Source organism: Rhinatrema bivittatum, chromosome 2, assembly GCF_901001135.1.
Source record: "Rhinatrema bivittatum chromosome 2, aRhiBiv1.1, whole genome shotgun sequence".
Lineage (NCBI taxonomy): Eukaryota > Metazoa > Chordata > Amphibia > Gymnophiona > Rhinatrematidae > Rhinatrema > Rhinatrema bivittatum.
The window spans coordinates 217,896,255-217,917,582 of record NC_042616.1 but is presented as its reverse complement, the minus strand read 5'-3'; the positions used below and the strand labels follow the sequence as shown (position 1 = coordinate 217,917,582).

Below are 21,328 nucleotides of genomic sequence, written 5' to 3'. Positions count from 1 at the left end.
TTAAGCATGGAAAATATTGTGAAAAATAATCTTATCTAATTCATCGAGAAAACAGAATTCTCTTAAAGCTATAAACTAATCACTTATTTCAGCAACTGAATGTGTGCATTGTTTAAAACGTTTAATCCCTGAAAAAATACTCCAAGAACATTCTGCAAGAAAATCTCACATTTAAGGTCAAGTTCACGGTATTATATTTACTAGAATTATTTTTCAAACATATTTCAACTACGCCTAAGGAAAACATTGCTGTAGTATGAATTATATTTAATATGGGAGCATTGCGTTTTGGGACATATTGGCATTTTTTTAATTATTAAGGGATCACCGTTATTAATGCTTTTGCTTGATTAAAGTGATGTATTGGCAGCACATATTTATAATTCTCTCCGTGGATAAAAAAATGTTAAGTGATATCACCTAAACATTGTGATCACTTCCACATCTAATATATCCACATGATTGGTGTTTGGAACCTTTTTACAGCAAGTGGCATTAGTGTTTCCCATCGCTTATATATGAATATGAATGTGGCTCAACTAAATGTACACGGTTTCTACATCTAGGTATTGAAACCAGTGTTACTTTTTTTTTTTTTTTCCTTTTTCTCCTAACTAGCCGCTTTCGAACAGCCAACTGGTCTAGACACCTACCTAAAATTCTCACCATTACCAGCAGAATGCCCTGCACCTGTATGATACTATCACTTTTTGTATGTATACAAGGGCGGGCAACTATAGCTGTACATTGCAGAACCAGTTTACTTTAAAAAAAACTTTTTTATATCAATATTTTTTTGACTTTTCTTAGAGAATCAGAACAAAAAAAAATAAAACAACTACAGCAAATAAAACAAAATAGAAAAGTTTTGAAAGTCAGTACTAAAAATAGAGGAGAAAATACACTCTGGGAATGAGAGTTGGCTCTACCAATAGCATTTCAACATTTTAAGAAGAAACCGCTGAAGATGGCATCAAATTACTTCCACACTGTAGGAGGGTCATAAACTAAAATCCTAACTCAATACATTCCCTCCCATTTTCTGACTGTGGAAAATAAACCTTATGGGGTTCTGAGTTAGTGCATTTCGTTCTCCATTCTTGTTTATTTCAGGAGTACATAAATATGCCATATTCTATAACGTCATTGTTTTATAAGGAGTCTATCTGTTTGATAATAAAGCAGGAAATCTTTCTCTGGAAGCAAAACCAACCTCTGGCCAAATTATCCTCTCATACTTACCGAATGACGGTATATAAAACTCAACAAATAAATAAATAAATAAATATTGCTCAATATTCTATTCTGTCAAATAACTACATCACACGAAAATTTCGAACCAAAGTGGTATCACGTTGAAAATGATGACACATTTTAAATAATATGTAAAGTACCCTAAATTTTGATACATAAAACCATCCAGAACAGGCTTTCTGATTTTTCAGAGCTGTGACCAAATTGAAGTCTGTACTATTTTACATAGGCTTTCTTACTGAGGGTAAGGTATGGAGGTACACAACTTCGCAATTTGGGCAAGAAAGGCATAATTCAAAAATGAAAGTATTGAAAGCTTTTGCATCCTTTCTTAAGCTCTTTTTACAGCTTTTAATACACAATTCACAGTGCCAGATTTATATATATATATATATATATATATATATATATATATATATATATATATATATATATATATATATATATATATATATATATATGCGTTTATATTTTAAGAATATGGGCAGAATTAGGTCTGCAATGAAAAACAAGACGGCAAACATCAGAATGAGACAGTTAATTCAAAATCAGATTCTGAAGCGGCATAAACATCAATTGCAGGTTATTAGATAACATGCATGCTAAATTATTGAGTAGCTGCTACAGTTATTGCACACAGTGCCAGACATTTTACACGTCAGTATTTTCTTTTAAATTTCATGGGATAAACATGTCTATTTTCAATTATTTTTGTACCTGTCTATCCAAGTACGGTAAATAGTTTTTAATACTATTCCTTAGACATATTATTTAGACGCCATTAAGGTCAATATAAAAATGAAGTTTAAATGCTGTAGCTTAGAATTCTAAAAAATATCGGGAATATCTGTAAATGGGATCCAGACAGACACATTTAATGATTGAGATGTCCTGGTTTCATACATCTTTCTGGGAACACACCTAGGTCCGCCTTAAATTGTTTTGTCTCAGTGTATCCGTAAGGCCTATAGTTCATCCATATGTGTCTTCATCAATATTTCTGGAATGTCTCATATTCATTTCAAAACATTAAACGTTATAATACAGAGAATAATTGTGATATTTGTCAGCTCCATTACTTGCACTTTATTTAGCAAAGTTCCAATTAGAACGAATTAAGAGATACGCTAACTGGGCAAAATATAAGCTATCACAGTAAACAATATAACCGCACAAAAAATAATATTCAGCATGTAAATGCCTACCCATTCAAAGAATGTAAACGCCGATCTAACTTCATTGTTTTACCCCATAGCTAGGAACCTTAATTTCAGTTTCTATTTTATTTTGGCTGGGAATTTCAATGCTAGAACAAAAAATAAATCAGTGATTTTTCTCCTGTGCGTTATATCAAAATTATTTTTTCCACTGACTATTTTGTTATAACATTGAAATTCCCAGGAAAAATAAAATAAAAATTGAAAACGATGGTTCCTACTCATAGCAGACAAAAGAAAAACTAGGTATACGCTTGTTTCTGCAGTACAGGAAGGGCAGCCCCCTACCCGTAGCCTCATCTGTTCTGCAAATTTATTTTTCATATCCTTTCCTTATTTTTCTCTTTTGTTAAAATATTTTCTGAGATAATTGTAACTTAGTATAAAAAAAAATTGACCCAACAAAACAGAACACATGGCTTGCTGCGTGTTAACCCAGCTCTGGTTTTGAATGAAACCACCAGTGTATGTACTTTCACATCCCCAATAATATTTTAGCTCCGATAGACTTCTTCAATCCATTCAGAACTGTTAAACCACATACAAACCTCTCAAAACTGCACCCCCCATTCCATCGCATTGCTTGGAGTTTATTTAGAGTAGACGTCAAGGATCCATGTAGGTGGTGTCTCCGATTAACCGTTGGTCAGCTCTGTCATGTTTGCCCTGACACAAGCTGAAGTTGACTGCCAAAAGTGCTATAAAACCGCGGGGCAGTCTAGAACTGTTTTTGGTTCCTCTAGACGCGCCGCGTTCAATTATAGCCTAAAAGCCCTAATGCAAGTGCAAGAATTTGTTTGTATTCACAGAGAGGCGGGGCAAGTCTGTGCGATAGGAGCGCCTTTGTTATCTCAGTCAAATCCTTTAAAAATTCCTTTTCGTGTGTGTGTGTGAGTGTGTGTGTGTGTGTGTGTGCGTGTGTGAACAGATTTAATAAAACAAGATGATAACATGGAAAATATGCTCAGAAATACAGAAGCTAGTTATCTTTTCGCACGACTTTTGGACAATGAGTTAAAGAATATAAACCATAAGAACGGACTACTGGATAGTAATGAAAACCTATGTGAAATTGAAACTTTTACAGTCCTGACCAGCAAGGCAATGTTCACTGGGGGCCTGATTTTAAAAAAGCATTTACAGAAGTAAAACTGGGTTTTACTTCAGTAAATGCTCTCTACTAGATTAGATGAACTTTCGAAAATTGCTACAATATATGCCATTGAAATGTTCATAGGATTTGCGCATGTAAATGCACTTTACATGGGTAAATATCTTTTGAAAATTGCTACGATGGTACACATGCAAGTCCTTTTGAAAATTCACCTGATAGTAAATAGCTCCTTTTTTCCTAGATGACATCTGAGAGGATTTTAAAAAAGAAGAGGTCATACAAACACTGCTCCTGCATAAGGTGAAGAAACATCTTTGCAGACTGAAAAACATAGATAATTTCTACACGGATAATTCTTAAATCTCTTAAGAGATGTGCTAATTAAAACCTACAGATGACCTCTTTGATTGTACATTCGCCCACACAACCACCACTCCAGGAAGAAAATTACTAAATTAGTGTGTGTGTATGTGTGTGTGTGTGTGGGGGGGGGGGGGGGTCAATAGCAATTATACTTAAGAATTTCCACAAACTGAAAACACATTCCCAGTGCAAAGAAAGATTGTGTTCTATACTTTTGACGCCAAGGAACGAATCTAAATCGTTATTGCTACTTAAATCCGAAAGTTCTCTGACAACACTTTTTTGTTTAGACAGTCTGGAGTACTCTAAGAATGCTGAAATGCATTTCTTCTTCTCTTTTAATTTTAAGAAAACGCACTTCAATTTCATATCCTTTCAAATATTAATATAGAATATCTCTATGGGTATTTTATTTAGTAGCATAAAACGTCACTATTCCAATAAGTCTTTCTTTAATGAAATCTGACTGAAGCAATAATGATTTTTTTTTCAACTAACCATCAGAATACCGAAAATGTGTATTTTCAACATCCTAAAGTTGCCCATATCTGAAAAGGTTCTGTATTATTTGGCGCCCTTTTCTTGTTTTGTTTTTGTTTTCTTTGGCATTGATAATTTGTATGGGAGTGGATTTTTTATTGACTAACAAACAACTTTTAACTTAGCCTGCACAATCCGATTGTTGCCTCATCCTGTAAATGCTCATACAAATATTTTTAAAATACTATCTATTGAAAGAATGTTTCTGTATAGAGACTGATGTTAGCAAAGAGGTAAGCATTGAGGAGCTATCCGTTTGCTACTAGGGGTTAATTACATTTTGGCAATTAAGAATGGACCATCTTTAACAAAAATCTCTAGGACGTCCAATATCCATTGGCTCCCAAAGTATTTCTCAGTCCTGTTAATAAGCAAGGAAAGCAATAACATTTTTTGCTAAGTGGTCTGGATGAAGGAATGTCTGATTTAGTAGAAATGAACGCGTTAGGAACGCGAATGCATGCCATTAAAACAAAATATTGCTAAATATCGAAGAAACTCTCAGATGAAACCACACATAGTTTTTTAGGTCAATGTATAAAAAACAGGGGGAAGGAAGCTACTGAAAGCTTCGGAAGTGGACGTGATTATTTAATCTGTTTACCAGAACAGAGGACAAGAACGACATTCGTTTAGATTGCTGTGGCGTTACAATCTGCAATTTTAAGAAAGTTTAGTAATTTTTTACATGACAATTACAGAAGCTTACATTACTCACATGCCTTTGGTTTTATTCCTGTTTTGTTTTACCTTGCCAGGTAGTTTCCCTCCACTTATCCAGCATTCTAGCGAATGTCCACAACCAACAGAAACAAGCCAGTTTTATAAATATTTATTACTAGAAAGCTATAGCTTAAAAATAATTATATGCCTATTTTTCCAGTAAAATATTATCTCACCTATGCACTGGGGGAGTTCTATTCCTTTATGATTCACAGCCATTGTGTGCAATTGGTCAAACTGATAAGCAGCTGCCAGTGTCATGCGCCTTTCTCTCCACTAAGGGTATGAAGCAAACATGAGTTCATTTTAGATTACATGCTTTTAGTGAAACTACTAAGTGACGATCTGTTGCTTCCCTTGAGATGGCTACAAAGAAAACGGCCCATACTTACAGCTTGTCAATTTCAACATCTGATCACATGACCAGCACCTCCCTGCTAAGGATGGGGATAGATTTCCACGTCAGCTTACGTCTCCAAATTTCTACTTCACGGATCTGCTTCAAAGGGGCAGCTGCACTAGAGAACCATGTTAAGCTGCTCAGCTAATGCGGACAGCCCGAGATAGCCTAATGATGGATTTTGATGAGCGGGTTCCTTGCTCCTCTAATATGTATTTGCCAAGTTGTACTTACTACGTCTCCGGTCCTGATTTCTCCGGCCTCCCTTCTTTTTTGCCCCAGACCCCGTCTTCTCGCCCTATGACCTACTCCTACTCCGCCAACCTAGCCCAGGTTCAACCTGTGAGAGAAGTTACCTTCAGGGAGTATGCCATTGATACAGCCAGTAAATGGCATCCCCGGAATAACCTTCCCCATTGCTATTCAGCAGAGGAGATCATGCACAGGGACTGTTTGCCTGCCTCGAACACTGCTATTATGGGCGAAATGGTCGGCAAAAGCCCCTCTAACGTCTACCATCCCAGTGCCAACGTCTCCTCCAGTTTTTACAGCACCGTGGGAAGAAACGGGGTGCTGCCGCAAGCCTTCGACCAGTTTTTCGAGACGGCTTATGGCCCCACGGAAAACCAGTCCTCGGACTATCCAACGGATAAAAGCTGCGAGAAAGTGCCCGCCGCAGCTGCAACTTCAAGTTCGGAGCCCTGCAAGGAGCCGGAGGAGAAGGAGAGAAGGACCGAGAGCAGCAGCAGCCCGGAATCATCTTCCGGCAACAATGAGGAAAGAGCCAGCAATCCCAGTACGTATAAAACCGGCGCCTTGCTTAGGGACGAGAGTTTGCATTCTAGCGCACTGCTGTTAAAATTTTATATGCTGTTTTATAAGCATATAAGGTTTATGGAAGGCCTTTAGATTTCTCCCAACAAAACTTTGTTATAAAAAGCAGGATCACGTGTTTAGTGCTGAAACTGACCGTGAAATACCTCCGACCAATGGAAGCTTGAAAACAATCTTTCTCCTTCCTTTAAAAACTCCTGGGTCGATTTTAGAAAATATAAAGACTGCAAATTCGCCACACCAAAAAAAAAAAAAAGTATTCGGGTTCCTTTGATATGTACATATTCCACTATTTTCATCCTCTAATGCCAGGTATTGCAGCAGAAGTTCAGTTGTATTGTTTCTTCAAAAAACATTGTCAAATACAGAAGCAGAATGCAAACTGGGAAAGAATGTACTCTGCAAAACCATAGGGCCACAGATTACAGGAAACACATTTTGCTAAAAAAAATTGACCCATTTCAGTTCGTCCTTTTTCCCAACAATGGGCTAACTCAGCGCTGAGTTCTATTCAACAGCTAGTTACCGTGATGAAAAATTGTCACTATAGTAAAGTCTGACTTCTTGTGGGTAATCCAACAGATCAGATAGTCTGCGCAATTCGAAAATGATTTGAAAATGAATAGTGTTAAGCGATAAAGCTCTTCAGAGCGGTATGATCCAAGGTTTTCCAAATGTGTCCTACTCTGATGGGGTTCTCCCAAACCTTGCAACTATTGTTTTTTCATATTTAAGATCTCCGAAGACACTTTTGAATACAAATATATATATTTTTTTAAATACTGCCGATGTATACAGAGTTTGATTATTCCAGAATAATCAGAATTCTAGGGACAGGTATCAGAAAGCTGGTCTCTAGGTGGTTTGAGTATGATTTTGACTGGTTTCGAAAAAGACAGGAGATGTTAAAAAAAAAAAAATTCGCTAATATTGACAATATTAATTACTTCAGAACCGAGCTAAGAATCCACGTTTTGTATGCGTGTGTCACAAAATGATGCAAACAGTCCCTAAGAGACTGATCTGAATGTTAAATTTGTTAGTTATTAGCGCAGGCAGATTGGTTTGCATGGTTACGTTCCTTTGGATGTCTCTGGAAACATCACCTACGGAGTGAAATAGGGGACCTAATTTACTGGTTCCAAGGTTTCCAAGTATTCTTGAAAGTAGGTTTCCATATTACCATCTTGAAACTAGCAAAGGTCTTCCGCGCGGCTTTCAGTATGAATGTCTCATAGGCAGTGCTTTGTTGATTGCGCCACCATTTTTTTTCTCACATTGCTTCTGCTTTTTTCTTTGCCCTCCACAGGTGGACAGCGTACCCGTAAAAAGAGATGCCCCTACACCAAATATCAGATCAGGGAATTAGAAAGGGAATTCTTCTTCAGTGTCTATATTAACAAAGAGAAGCGCCTACAGCTTTCCAGGATGCTTAATTTAACCGACCGCCAAGTAAAAATATGGTTTCAAAACAGAAGAATGAAAGAGAAAAAAATCAACAGGGACCGATTGCAGTATTACTCAGCTAATCCACTGCTTTAAAACGTTGTATTTTTTTTTAAATGAGATTAAAGATTTGACAAGGACAAACTACAGGGTGTCATTTAAGGAAGAGTTGTGTACCTGTTAGGGGCGAGGGAACTACGCTTTTACATAGATAATGAGAAAAGAGCCGTATTTTGGACTGCAGTTGCCTACTCATGATATTTAAATCAACTGGAACTGATGGTGGTGTTGTCATACACATGAGTTACAATCCGAAGAGCAAGCCCATATACTGTCTACATGCATGGTTCCTGCAATTTTATTTCAGAAACATTGCAATCTGCACTCAAGATGTCGCCATAGTACAAAAATGAGATGAAACCACACTATACTGCGCTGGTTACCTTCCTGTTCCCTTCAGGTGTCTGGAGAGAAGGTCTGAAAAAGAGATCCTCCTTTTCAAGACACGAATAACTTTGAAAAACGACGTTTTATTCTCCTGTGAATTTCTGGAGGAGCACCCTGTCCAGTCCATCATGTCTAAATAAAATAGTAAATGCAAACAAGCTCTTTCTGCTGTTTCCAAGTCAAGTCAACAAGAAAAGCCAGCACAGATTAAAAAAAAAAAAAAGTGTGTCTATTTATGTATAGATAGATACACACATAGTAAAGCATCAAACTCGATAACATATATATGTGTGCATTTTAATGATCCCAAAAATCCGTTTGACAATCATTTCTGAGAAACCATTGTATATTAGTATTCAATGCTCAGATTAAAAAAAAAAAAAAAAGCCTACAACATTGTTTACATCTCAGAGATGTGGAAATGGAAAATATATTCTCCTGGCTCTTGACTGGCAGGAAATACCTGTGGAAAGCGACATTTGGCAAATATCATACAACCCTTAATTGGAACTTGGATCTGTGCAATGAGGCAACATTCAGCCATTAGAAAGCTAATCTGGTGCTTGCTTTACCAAGAAAAAAATGCTGAATTAATCAATATATGCCGAAGCAAAAACAATGTAAATATAGCTATTTTGGTTTTATGGTGACCTTAAGTGACATGATCTCTATTTTGTTATTTTGTTTTCAGTCGACCTTGAATATGCAACAACAAGAAAAAACACAAAAACCCATGAATTGTTAAGTTTGGAGAAACCAAAGCGACTAAAATGCAATTTAAAATTAAAGAATACTCAGTATTTGAAATTCTATATTAATTTACAAACGATATGCGGTGTCTTACAGGTAATACTATTTGCCGTTTAAAAATTTGAATGTATAATTCATAAGTTAGTGTTTTGAAAAATCTTGTAAATAAAATTCCATAACCTATTTTGCTTCCATATATATTTTATATAACTTTTCTGATGTGTTGGATTTGATTTTTACTTGTTCCACCAAACAGTGATAACCGAATTTTCTGAAATATTTAGGATCCATCCGCTTACTAGGGTCTTGATTTACTAAGACTTCCCCCCATTCTGTGTGTTTGGAGAAAAAGCTTAGTAAACCAGGCCGTAAATGGAGGTATATCTTTCACACAGATCACAAAAAAACAGTCCTTATGTTTCATTACCTTTTAAGTAATTAAAACGTATACCTTATATGTTTATACAGTTTTCTTTTATTCAGAAATACTGGGTTGCATGTATAAAATGAAACAATGCACAAGAAAAATAAAAATATTGGACAATTCATATTTTTGGGGGTTTTAAATGACACATTTCTATGTTTATTTTAGAAGCCTGTCATGAGAAGCACGGTAACAATCCAAATTGGAAATTGCCTTGAAAATAGGGCCACATATTATATTTGCTTTTCGTTCCTAGCACCTCACTTTCAATCAGTGCAGTACTCTGCATTTCTGCGTGTCTGAGGTTATACAGCTGACTGATACAGATTATAATAACGCAAACACTATTAATCGTTTTTAGGCAAAACCTCCGCATTATCTTCCTTTATTGCTACTGGGCAATTTCAAAGCGTTGTCCCTTTCGCCAGCATTTCTACATTATTTCAAAAAGTGAAAGTCAGATTCGAGCAAAGTATTTCAATTGTCACTTCCATTCCTATTTAGGTTTCCTAGAAAAATAGATCTAGAGAAAAATGAGAAAAGTAAAAAAGGAGAATGTATGAATAGCAAGGATGTGAGTTGAAGCATTTCATTAGTATGCTTTTTGTTTGATAGTATGTTTCACCCCAGGTTGACTTTTTTTTTTCTTCTTCTTTTTTAATGTACATAAGAAGAAAAAAAAAAGCAAACTTTTTTTGTAAAAAACACTCACTCTTTCTCTCTTTCTACACACACACACACCCACACACACAGAGAGAGAGAGAGAGAGAGAGAGAGATAGAACATTTAAGGAAGAACATCTCTGATATCAGGGAGGTAAGAAAATATTGTTTTCCTATTGTTTATTGGCTTTGAACTTCTGTATTGCTTTGGACATTGTCCATAACCTTGAGATGAAAAGCTAACAGGATCTGGAACTTTTATTGACAAGTATTTCATAATGTTATACAAGGCCAGGATCAGAAATTGTGAAAAATAAGTTGAAAAGGTGAGTTTCCATGTTCTTTGTGTGTGTATATCTAGGTAGGTATGTGTGCATTGGTTAAGGAGGACTATCAATACAGAATACAACTTAAAAGGTAAGTAAACTAGGAAACTAAACAGTAAGCCAGACACACTGACCAATTGCGATCAACATTATAAAGGAAACTTCCCTTTCTGGTTAAAAATTAACTTGTATTCCTTGCAAATACTCCAGACAGTTAAATGTAGAGTTTATTTAGGGGAGCCTTTGGTATCCTGACCCAGTAAATGCACATCCTTTATGTTACTAGGGCAATTTAGTCATAAAAAATGCCCGTGACTTTACTATTGCATGTTTGGTATGCAGTCCTATAAAGCAAACTGAAGGTTTGCAGCAGTTTCTGAGAGGTGAAAATTAGAGCTCAGTAGAAGTTGTCTGGACAGATTCTGCAGCATTCTTGTATTATCATACCAGGACAGAACTGAAATCTTTTAAAGTGGATTGCCACAAGATGGCGTCCTTTAGATCAATGTCAAAGCCGAAGTCAGAGAAGGGAACCAGTGAAAAACTCTTGGCCTTTGTTCTTTTCAGTTCCTAGGAGAAGCACGTTGACTTATTTAACTTCTTTTATTAGGATCTGCAAAAGTATTTCGAGCAGATTATTATAGATCGAGTCTGTTCGGTACTTTTACAGTTTCCCCTTGACCAAAGAGGAACCCCGTCATACTAGCCATTGCTTCAGAAAACGTACTCAGGTTAGTAATTGTTAATGGATTGCGAGCATGCATTACAGTGGTTATTTGCTTGCTAACAAAGTTGATGATTTTAGACTAAATCAAAGGAGCATAATCATTTGTGAAGAGAAAAAATATGACTGCATATTTCAAGCAGTGCTTTGATGATCTGCAAAAGCATTCATTCAGGTAACACGCGTTTGATAGTAATTTAAAGAAATCTATATTTTCTGAAGGCTCTCTACTGTTTCGGACATTAAAAGTTATGTATGATTGCAGTACATGGCAAACGACTCCTTACATACATGTGCCGCATGCTCCCGCGTACACACACATAATCTGCGTATATGTGTTTAAGGAGTTATATGCTAACCATTTTTCAAATAAACATTTTTCTTGAAATAAATATTAGTAAAATATTTACGAAACTAGTCCGAATTATTGGACCAATTCTAAATATTCTAAACTAACCTTCCAAAGATAAATCCCTACTTCAGGACAACTGTAACATTTCATTTTAACTATATTTCCTTATTCTATAAGGATGAAAATGAAAACCTTTTTAATACGAGTGAAATATTTTCCAACATTAATAATAATTGGCTATATATATATATATATAGAAACTTTTTTTATTTTTAACAGGTTCGACAGTACTCTAAAGAATTACTGTATAAACATGTCTACTTATATACGTGTGCATTTGCATATACAAACATAATAGTGTAGATATATTGTGTGTTTGTGTATATTATAGGCACATACACACATTTTAACATATCCAGTTTATGGATTTTATTTTTTTTTTAATTATAGGGCCTTGTTATATCAAGTGAAACCCATAGAACATAACATGAAAGAAAATCTCTGGATAATGGAATAATGTAGGTGCTTTTTTTGGTTCTGGGGTTTTTAACTAAATTTCTTCATTCTATGGATTCCAAAACTTTATATCTTCTATAGCTTTATGGGATGGGAGGATAATATTTTTATGCAACTCATGCATGTTTTATTTCTTAAATCAGTTTATGGTGACTTTTTTTTTAAATGTAATATGATCTCTGGCATACAATGCTCACATTTAAAAGGTGAAATTTGAATAGAGCTAGTAGTTCATAGCCATGGAAAATATGCTAATTAATTAATTAAAAAAATAAAATGCGTGTAGAATCCACACATCGAAAGACATTATACTTTCCCATTTGCATTCAAGGCATTAAATATTCTTTTGCAGATACATACTATTCCATTAAGAACAACTCCGAAAGCCGAATTTCAATACAACAAGAAAGGCCGTTAGTAAAATGATCTAGAAGTTAACTGCAATAATCAGTAAAGATTAGGTTATGTAGGGCGGAGGGGGTTGTGTTGTGTATTTTCATTGTAACCCCTCCCCAGTATCACTTCAGACACTAAATTGTATACATCAGAAAGACTATAGCGGTAATGAAAGCATTAAAGCGCCCTCTGGTTACAAGTTGTTTACTGAAAGGTCTAAAACATAGGATATAAATAACCAAAAATCTTCATTTTTACTAAGCCGTCTTTCTGTGCCTTTTGTTATGCTTTACAACCTACAAAAGTCTAAAATAAAGTGTACGCAGCAACTCCGGGTTTATATAAACGTCATTTTTAAACATATATCTTGAGGAAAAATAACCTATGTTAACCTTATTTTAGAGTGCAATGTAGCAGGGCATAGTTATTAAACCACACTTTTTGCAGCATTAATTTAAATTTAGATAGATATATCACAGGAAAGGAAGAGAAAGAGAGAGCAACAAAGAGAGAGAGAGCGACAGAGAGGGGGAGAGAGCGCGCGACAGAGAAAGGGAGGGAGAGAGAGAGAGAGATTTTAACTCTGCATTCTATTTACTTTATAATTTAAAATTCATATCATTTACATTGAAAGTAATCACGAAAATGTCTTAGCCATGAACATTTCTGAAATACTCATATAGTTGGGACAAGGTATAATAAATTAAAAAAAGAAAAAACCCAATAACTGGAATAGTCTAATATCTAATTGATTGCACTATGTTGTGGAGAGATGAGCTTACACTAAAGAGTTTTTGAGTTGAGTGTAATCTAAATCTTTACAAATTATGCTATTCCGCATAACTATATAGTAACCTGGAAGAATTTTAACGGTCAACATGCTTTCATTAAATTTTTTTTAGAGGAAATAGGAAGGTTTTGAAAATTCTAAACGTTATTATATTTGAAGGACCAAATCTAAATTGCATCCTCATTTCTGCCGGAGAAGTGCAGGGAACTCATTTCAGCAAAGATAAAATTTGTGAGCTGGGCATTTGTCACCCTCCTTGGCCCAGTAGACACAGTTCCTAAGCCATTTGATTGAAAGCCTCCTAATCTGGAACACATCCAAAGAAGCAAACCAATTTGGCAACCTTACAAGATTGTGACAATTGATAGTTCAAATATTGAGTAAGGATTGAAAAAAAAAAAGTTTTCACTTTTTTTCAGGCTTTTCAAAAAAATGTAAACTATTTCATGTTATATATATATACGCACACACACACATACACACCCACATTCACTCACAGAGGGACAGGAAACACCTTTTTGATGGGGGGGGGGGGCAAGCAAATCGACTTCCATCCTTAGATGTTAATTCTGTATGGGCAAAACGTTGGTTGAGCTTATGGCCCCGGTGGTCCATCTCGTTCTGCTATATGTGTGTGTGTGTGTGTGTGTGTGTGTGTGTGTGTATGTGTCTTGAAATAGATTATAACCGATTTATAAGATTGTTTCCATTCTTACAGACTTCAGTTTTCACATGTCAGAATATTCTTCATATATCTAGCAGGGCTATTATTTTGGTTTCAAACGTAGGCCCAAGAACTGGAGAAAAATAGGTTTAGATTTATTATGTCAGTATGCTTAGTATATTGGTCCTTCTGTGTCCTTTAATGCGGTGCATTGTTACACTTGTGTCTTTCAAAAGTACTTTTCCCATTCTGCACCTATGGGAAAGTCTACAGTGGATAAGGCCCCTTATATCATTTGTTGTTTTGTTTTGTTTTTGTTTTTTGTTGGGTTTTTTTTGTGTGTTTAAGTCTTTTCACAAATCATGGCACAATAGGTCAACATATTAATCCACTGTTGATTTCATATTATCTGTAATTTATACTGAACATATAACTTATATAAAAAAAATAAGTTGATGTTTCTACATTTTTGCTGCAAATGTGAGTTAATAGTCTCTAACAAACGCCTTTAAAATACATACATCTCATCGCTAAAGATCCTAAGGTGGATTATATCAGCGGGAATTTTCTCCCACTTCATGTGTATAACAAAAATCTTTCTTAAATAGGGACTTATTAGTGCTTGAAAGGAGAAGTTATCCGGTATTTAAAACACAGTTTCATACAATACACCCCAGGTGCTTGCCAAATTGTTTCACTTTTATCCCAAACCGACCATTATTTTTTATAGTTAAGAATCAAACGTGCTTTATTAGTTTTACTTCACTGGCTTTGATGATGCTGTAGTTTACCATTTGCCTTGGCCTTGTTAGTGATTAAAGAAAGCATGGATAATACACCACTGAGCTATTAAGTTCATGATCTAGACGTGTGTCGTGATCATAAAAAAAAAAAAAAAAAAGCTACAGTGTCCGTGAGCAAAAGCACAACTGAAAAAAAATAGACTTGTATCTTAGCGTTTTTAATTTAATATACTATATTCAATATTTGTTTTGTATGTCTATTACTAATATAAAAGCTTCTGTATTTATAAAGAGAAAATGAACAGAACTATCAATCTTTTGCTGTCAAAAGAGATTAAGTAGATGATTTCCTGCAATGCTATTCTACAGCATTAAAAGTAAAAAAAAAAAAATACTTTTAGAATCTTATTTCCTTTTGCGTTTTGAAAAATATAGATATGCATTTGATCTGTTCTTAAGATCTTTGGTAGCTGTTTAAAATAATTTTTAGAAAGTTGTAAAGTAGTAATGTTATTTCCTTATTTTTCTAATGTTAAGTTTGCCATCCATTTATATTTACTTTAGGAAAGGCAAAATAAGAAGGCGGAAATGCGGACTTCCCGGCAAAGATCTGAAAGCTGAGTTCTGCAGTGCAGTACATCTGGTACGCGAAGGGAGGACTCAAATTTCATTTTATTTAGATCTGTATTTGTAACGTTAAGCCTATTGATATTAACCTTCCGGTATACTAGCTAATAAAATCGTTCCTTATATGGCATTAATTTTTTTTTCAGCTATGGTTACTCTCCTAGGAGCCCGATAAAGGGCTATCCACCACAAATTCACACATAGCATGTTAAAATGCAAACAATATTATAGCAGAGGACGAGAGGGTTGTGCCTTATTGCTCATTACATTATCTTTAAGCTACAGCAAATGGAGAAAGCAGTCAGTTTTTCTGTTACCGTACTCATTTGATAATGTTTGCAAAAGAAGGATTTCCATAAAGGTTTTATGGGTAAACTGGAAAGTTATAACAATTTCCAGAAGCTTTCAGCATTTCCAACTGGCAAAGAACCTTGGAGAGGGCCCCATGAACTAACTTGCCTATAGAATGTAACATTTGCGTCCTGCTGGCTTCTGTATATTTCAAAATAACTTGTCTGAGGGAAAGTCAAAATAGAGAAAGGAAATTCCGTAGTGTATATAAGCACAGATATATGTAAGCACCGAAGAAACGAAGGATAAATAGGAGCTCTGGAAAGTGTACATAGCCTGCATGTGACAGTATTATTCCTAAGTAGCATTCTCGGGAATTGTCTGAAAGCCAAGGGTAAACGCTGCACGCAGGAGTGCACAGAGGAAACGCTGTTCCGAATTAAATACCAAGGCCTGAGATAAGCTGGGGAACAGCCTCAGAAACCATCTAACTTTTTCCATTGCAGGCCTTACTTTCTGTTGCCATTCAAGAGAATAAAACAATGCGTCATTATCTTTTTTTTTTTTAACGTTAACATTTCAAATCTAGCTACATGTTCGAATAAAAAGAATGCTTTTTTTTTTCAAGATACAGTGCAATTACTACCTGTCCCTCTTTACTTGATAACTATAGGAAAAGGGCCCATTCATTCAGACACTGGAAAAATCTTTCTTTCATTCATTCTTTCTTTCTTTCTTTTCCGTCCTCCTCTCTTAATATTGGAGAGACAATTATTTAATTGCACTATTTTTCAGCATTTTGCTGAGGTAAAACGTTAGATTCATCAGCACTACGCTTATTTACAGTAAGTGATATTTGAAATTATTACACATAAAAGATAAATCAGCTAAAGAATTTGTTTATAATTATGACACGCATGCATTGCAATTTGATTTTTAATGGTAATAATACATTTTCCTAGTATTAAATAGAAAAGAAATATTGGAAACCTATATAAATAATTTATTAATAAATACTTTACAACACATAACATAAATATTCCTTAGTATACTAAACAATGGCTGTTAATACCTTTCTCATTACCATGGGCAACCTTTTTATGAGATTAAGATTACAAGCTTAACCAACACAACCTGCTGCTAGCTTCACAAGAACTGATATTGTAGAAATCATGGCATTTGTCACTGCCAAGTACTCAAAAAGTCACAATTAAACAGCCATCAGCCAAGTCAGTTTATAGTTTCAGATAAACCCTGATACATCAAAAAGTAGAGAAGTCGACCAAAAGTATCGAAATATCCACAAAAAATGTGGGGTAAGTAGCTTTATTAACCACATCTGAAACATGCTGTACAGTAATATATGCTGCATTTCCGAGAAATAATAAGACATAAAAACCAATCTGAAAAATAAAAGATTTATTACCATTTCATATTCACCTTAAGATATATGCTGCAGATACAAATATCTTCCTTTAACATATTCACTAGGCGTGTCTTTTCAAATGTCAATTAGATAGATAGATAGATAGATAGATAGATAGATAGATAGATAGATAGATAGAGATATCATAATTATAACATATCAATTAAATCCAGAGATCGAGCTGGGATCAACTCTGTGCATGCGAAACCAAACTGGGAGGGGCTGGTGGCAAGACCGGGACTTTCATTGGCTGTCAGCGTCTGCCGTGCTACGGGGGTATCTCTAATCATATTCAGCATGTTTTGCACAAGAAATGTCAGCCAGAAAGGACTATCTGCTCCCTTCGCCAAATTATTCAACAACAATGTCATGCTCTGAGAGCCCGGCTGCAAACTCGTTTTTGGTAGACGCTTTAATCAGTGGAAGCAGAGGGGAAGGAGGAGGAGGAGGAGGTGGTGGTGGCTACTATCCGAATAGTGGGGTTTACCTGCCACAGGCGTCCGATCTATCCTATGGGTTGCAAAGCTGCGGACTTTTTCCAGTTTTGAGCAAACGAAATGAAGGTACTTCCCAAAGTATGGTCCCTTCTTCTCATCCTTATATGCCGGGCATGGAGGTTTGGTTAGATCCCCCAAGGTCCTGCCGTGTGGAACAGTCCGAGAGCCAGCAGGCAACCTCCTGCTCCTTTACTCAAAGCATTAAAGAGGAGAACTCTTATTGCCTCTATGATTCTGATAAATGTCCTAAAAGTTCAACTGCAACTGATCTGTCTGTTTTCCCCAGGCTTACTGCTGAGGCTTGTTCTATGACTAATGTGAGTGGGGTCCCTGTCCCAGGCTACTTCCGCTTATCACAGGCTTATGGCACTTCGAAGAGCTATAACGCTGGACAAATTGTTGCTTCCCAGTTTACACCGCAGCCCCAAGTTCGTTTTGATACGCCTCCATCTTTGGCTTCAGCCTCAGCGGAATCCGGGAGGAAAGAAAACGAAGATTTGTCCCCCAGTAACCTGGCTTGTGGCTCCCAGAGAGAAGAGACTCAGGCTTGCTTCTCGGCTGCTGAGGAATCTTCTCCGACCCCTTCAGAAAGCAGCAAACACTCTCCTGAGAAAGAAACCATAGGTAAGCTATGGAGAGCCATGATAGTCTCTGCATCTCAAATGAAAAGGAGGATTTAACAAGCAGTCAGAGCTGGCACCAAGCGTCTCTTATTATGACCTTACGAACTTCTAAAATATTTGGGCGTGCAGTTGTTGTAAAATTTAATGTTTATCTATAAGAATGTACACCCTCCGCGCCAGCTCTGCAGGATAAAGCTTAGTTCTATGAATGCTTAAATGCAGCTAATGGTAAAACAGGATTAATCTTTTTTGGTGATTTTTGAAGGTGCCTTAACAGATAACATAGATGTTTATAAAGCATCCGAAATCAGCAGCAGGCTCTGCCTGTAAATAAATCTATAAACGAGGTAAGTTATATTTTATGATCCAAATTTTTTTTTTTTTTTTTTTTTTAATGAGACGGGTTAAAATGTCCTCACTGTCAATTGTTAGCAAACTAAACTGTAGGATGCGTTCTGTCGAACTATATGTATTTCAGTATAATTCAACATGCCCTAAAGAAAATTGAGTTGATCTTGGTTTCTTCACATTATTAGCCATTATATTTCTAATAAATTAAATAATTTAAATAAATAAATAAATAACAGCTTTACTGCTCAGTTTGCAGACCTCTAAATCTTTACAAAGCTATTATCTGGGTTTCAGGTTTAAATAAAATGACCTTGACTGAAAAAAACTGTATACAAAGTATTCAAGTCCCAGCTGAAAAAAATCATGAAAAGAAACAACGAAATACAATCTATGATGAGCATATAAACTATCGCCTTATTTCTACAAATATTATGTAATTGTGTCCAAATACAATTCTCACTCTCTTAATTGTATTTGAAAATGTTCTGTATTTAAATGAAAAACGTTGGATACTATAATATACGTCTGTGTCTATTCTATTGTTTTGGCTAAATCGTTGTTAGTGTCCTAACAAAAAAAAAAAAAAAACCAGGACAATCACAATATAAGAAAATATCAGATCAGCTATTACATAAGTGACATCATAAAATTAGTTAAATATACTTACATTTGAAACAGTCACCAATGGAATAGAATATTATTTGAATATTATTATTAGAATATTATTGAATTTCCTCAACGTATTTAACTATATCCACGTATCAATGCATTCATAGCTAATATCTTTTATTATGCAATTTAAAGTAGATAACCTTGAAAATTCTGAAATGTTCTGTTTTTCTCCTTTGCTGAGAGAACATGTTCCTTACTGCTGAGAATGATCCATAAGACAAGCACAACTCTGCATTATGTTATTGTATTATGTTAACCTGATTTGTTTTAAAACATTTATATGTCCTTTTAATATAAAAATATTGCACGTCAGCAAATTCATTGTGGAGGGGCTTGTCACTTATTTGCTTTTGCTTTGTTTTCTGGAGGCATTTCTGAGAAAAATAAAAATAAAATTGAGCTATTTTAACAGGCAAAGGGAGAATGTTCCAGTGATGAATACTAGATCTATGAAATTACTATTCTCTGCAGTCCTCCCGTAATATACCAGGGTTATAATTATTTCGTAATATCTTCTTTCCTTTGTCTTAAAAACAATAGGAAATTCGAAAGGAGAAAATGCAGCAAACTGGCTGACCGCAAAAAGTGGCCGGAAAAAACGCTGCCCTTACACTAAGCACCAGACTCTGGAGCTGGAAAAGGAATTTCTTTTCAACATGTACCTGACTCGCGAGCGTCGCCTAGAGATCAGCCGCAGCGTTCACCTCTCGGACAGACAAGTGAAAATCTGGTTTCAGAACCGCAGAATGAAACTGAAGAAGATGAACCGGGAGAACAGAATTCGGGAGCTGACAGCCAACTTTAATTTCTCATGATGAACCTAAATTAATTTCCCAATCATATAAACAGCCAGTAGCATTGTCCTAGACATTCAGTATTACGCTGCCTCTCTGGATTGAACTGCTATATTATAGTGTCAGTGTGTCCATAGTTCGACTACATCTCTAGAGCTATTTCTGTGGGAAAAAGCCATAATTGCACAAAGTTACGTCTGCGTACACATCCATTTATTTTGCTTTCTTTCTTTTTTTTAACTTTTCGTTGCATCCATAGCAGTTGTAGAAACCATTTCATTCTTGGGACTGCTAGATTTCATTGCCAAAAGTGATAAATTCCTACCAACACAGCATGAAAACTCAAAATTACAAAGCGTAGGAAATGTCCTTGGTTTAGTTTTAAATACTTTTAAATTATGTTTAAAATGTCCGTATAAACAAAGGTCATTATTGTAAGTAGAAATGGGCATCCAATAACACTTATACTCTTAGAAAAGGGCTTCTATGAGGAGTTGGGAGCTTTCCCCTTTTTCTTTAATTTTTTTTTTTATTAGTTCAGTATTCAGCTTTAAAACCGAGTAGGGAATGAGACGTCCTCTAAGTATATCCGAGATCTGGTATTGTTTATGAACGAAATGGTTACACTTACCTCTGAATTTCAGAATCCGTCTGGTTGTAGATATTTACTTAAATGTAGTTTTGTTTATATGTGGGATTAGTGGAGTATTGTCGATAAAATAACGTTACCCATGGTAACGTCTGACAAGCACACAACAATTCTCCCAATCTTGAGAGAAAAAAAATGTATATATTCATTCTGATTCATTAGATGAAATTGAAATGTTTCTATTTCCAAATATAAAAGCTTTCTAAGCAATTGTACTAAAGAGAAAAGAGAACTTATACATATTACCTGAGTACTGTGAAGTTGCATCTATATACAAGAGTCAAAGTGGAAGAGCAAACACTAAAGGAAAAAAGGAAAAAAAGAACTCTATAAAACTAATTTGTATAAATGTCTATTATTATTATTATTATTATTATTATTAAAATGCCAATAATGTTTTAAGCAAATACATTCTATCGTTATTATAATGTTAGACCCATCTATATGAAATCCTTACCTTAAAGCGGAATAAATTAATAATGTAATGCTGCTGTGCGTGGAAAAAGACAATGTTTATGTTCTCATGGAAGAATAAAAGACATGTGAATCCTTTTAATTTTACCTCTTTTTTTGTGACTGTTTATCCCCAGGTTCTATTTTATCTCTGCAAGAACTTTTACAACAGGAATAGTTGCCTAAACCCCCTGCAATTACTTTAGGAATCTATTTAAATATTACCTAGACGGTCGTAATTTGTCTGGGCCATATAGCAA

General features: G+C 35.3%; 2 protein-coding genes and 1 long non-coding RNA gene across 4 annotated transcripts; all 3 read left to right on the top strand.

Annotated features, from left to right (window-relative positions):
* Window positions 1-5,711: 5,711 nt before the first annotated feature.
* Window positions 5,712-9,190, top strand: HOXA11 (homeobox A11). The gene is made up of 2 exons (XM_029589179.1): window positions 5,712-6,407; window positions 7,755-9,190. The coding sequence occupies exons 1-2, from the start codon at window positions 5,759-5,761 to the stop codon at window positions 7,985-7,987; spliced, it is 882 nt and encodes a 293-aa protein (XP_029445039.1). The 5' UTR covers window positions 5,712-5,758; the 3' UTR covers window positions 7,988-9,190.
* Window positions 9,191-11,093: 1,903 nt separating this feature from the next.
* Window positions 11,094-15,320, top strand: LOC115084381. The gene is made up of 3 exons (XR_003854536.1): window positions 11,094-11,231; window positions 12,027-12,094; window positions 15,250-15,320. It is a non-coding gene; the product is annotated as an uncharacterized LOC115084381 (long non-coding RNA).
* A 2,000-nt stretch (window positions 15,321-17,320) lies between these two features.
* On the top strand, window positions 17,321-21,165 carry HOXA10 (homeobox A10). 2 transcript variants are annotated; one of them, XM_029589178.1, is made up of 3 exons: window positions 17,321-18,150; window positions 18,415-18,496; window positions 19,713-19,846. In XM_029589178.1, the coding sequence occupies exons 1-2, from the start codon at window positions 17,343-17,345 to the stop codon at window positions 18,477-18,479; spliced, it is 873 nt and encodes a 290-aa protein (XP_029445038.1). In that variant the 5' UTR covers window positions 17,321-17,342; the 3' UTR covers window positions 18,480-18,496; window positions 19,713-19,846. The 2 variants fall into 2 exon arrangements, with proteins under 2 accessions (XP_029445038.1, XP_029445037.1); XM_029589177.1 differs by lacking the exon at window positions 18,415-18,496 and having other exon boundaries at window positions 19,713-21,165.
* Window positions 21,166-21,328: the final 163 nt, after the last annotated feature.

Coding starts and splice junctions, on each gene's coding strand:
- HOXA11 (XM_029589179.1), top strand. CDS start 5,759: ATGCGGACAGCCCGAGATAGCCTAATGATGGATTTTGATGAGCGGGTT. Junction 6,408..7,754: donor GGAAAGAGCCAGCAATCCCA/GTACGTATAAAA, acceptor TGCCCTCCACAG/GTGGACAGCGTACCCGTAAA.
- HOXA10 (XM_029589177.1), top strand. CDS start 17,343: ATGTCAGCCAGAAAGGACTATCTGCTCCCTTCGCCAAATTATTCAACA. Junction 18,151..19,712: donor TCCTGAGAAAGAAACCATAG/GTAAGCTATGGA, acceptor TAAAAACAATAG/GAAATTCGAAAGGAGAAAAT.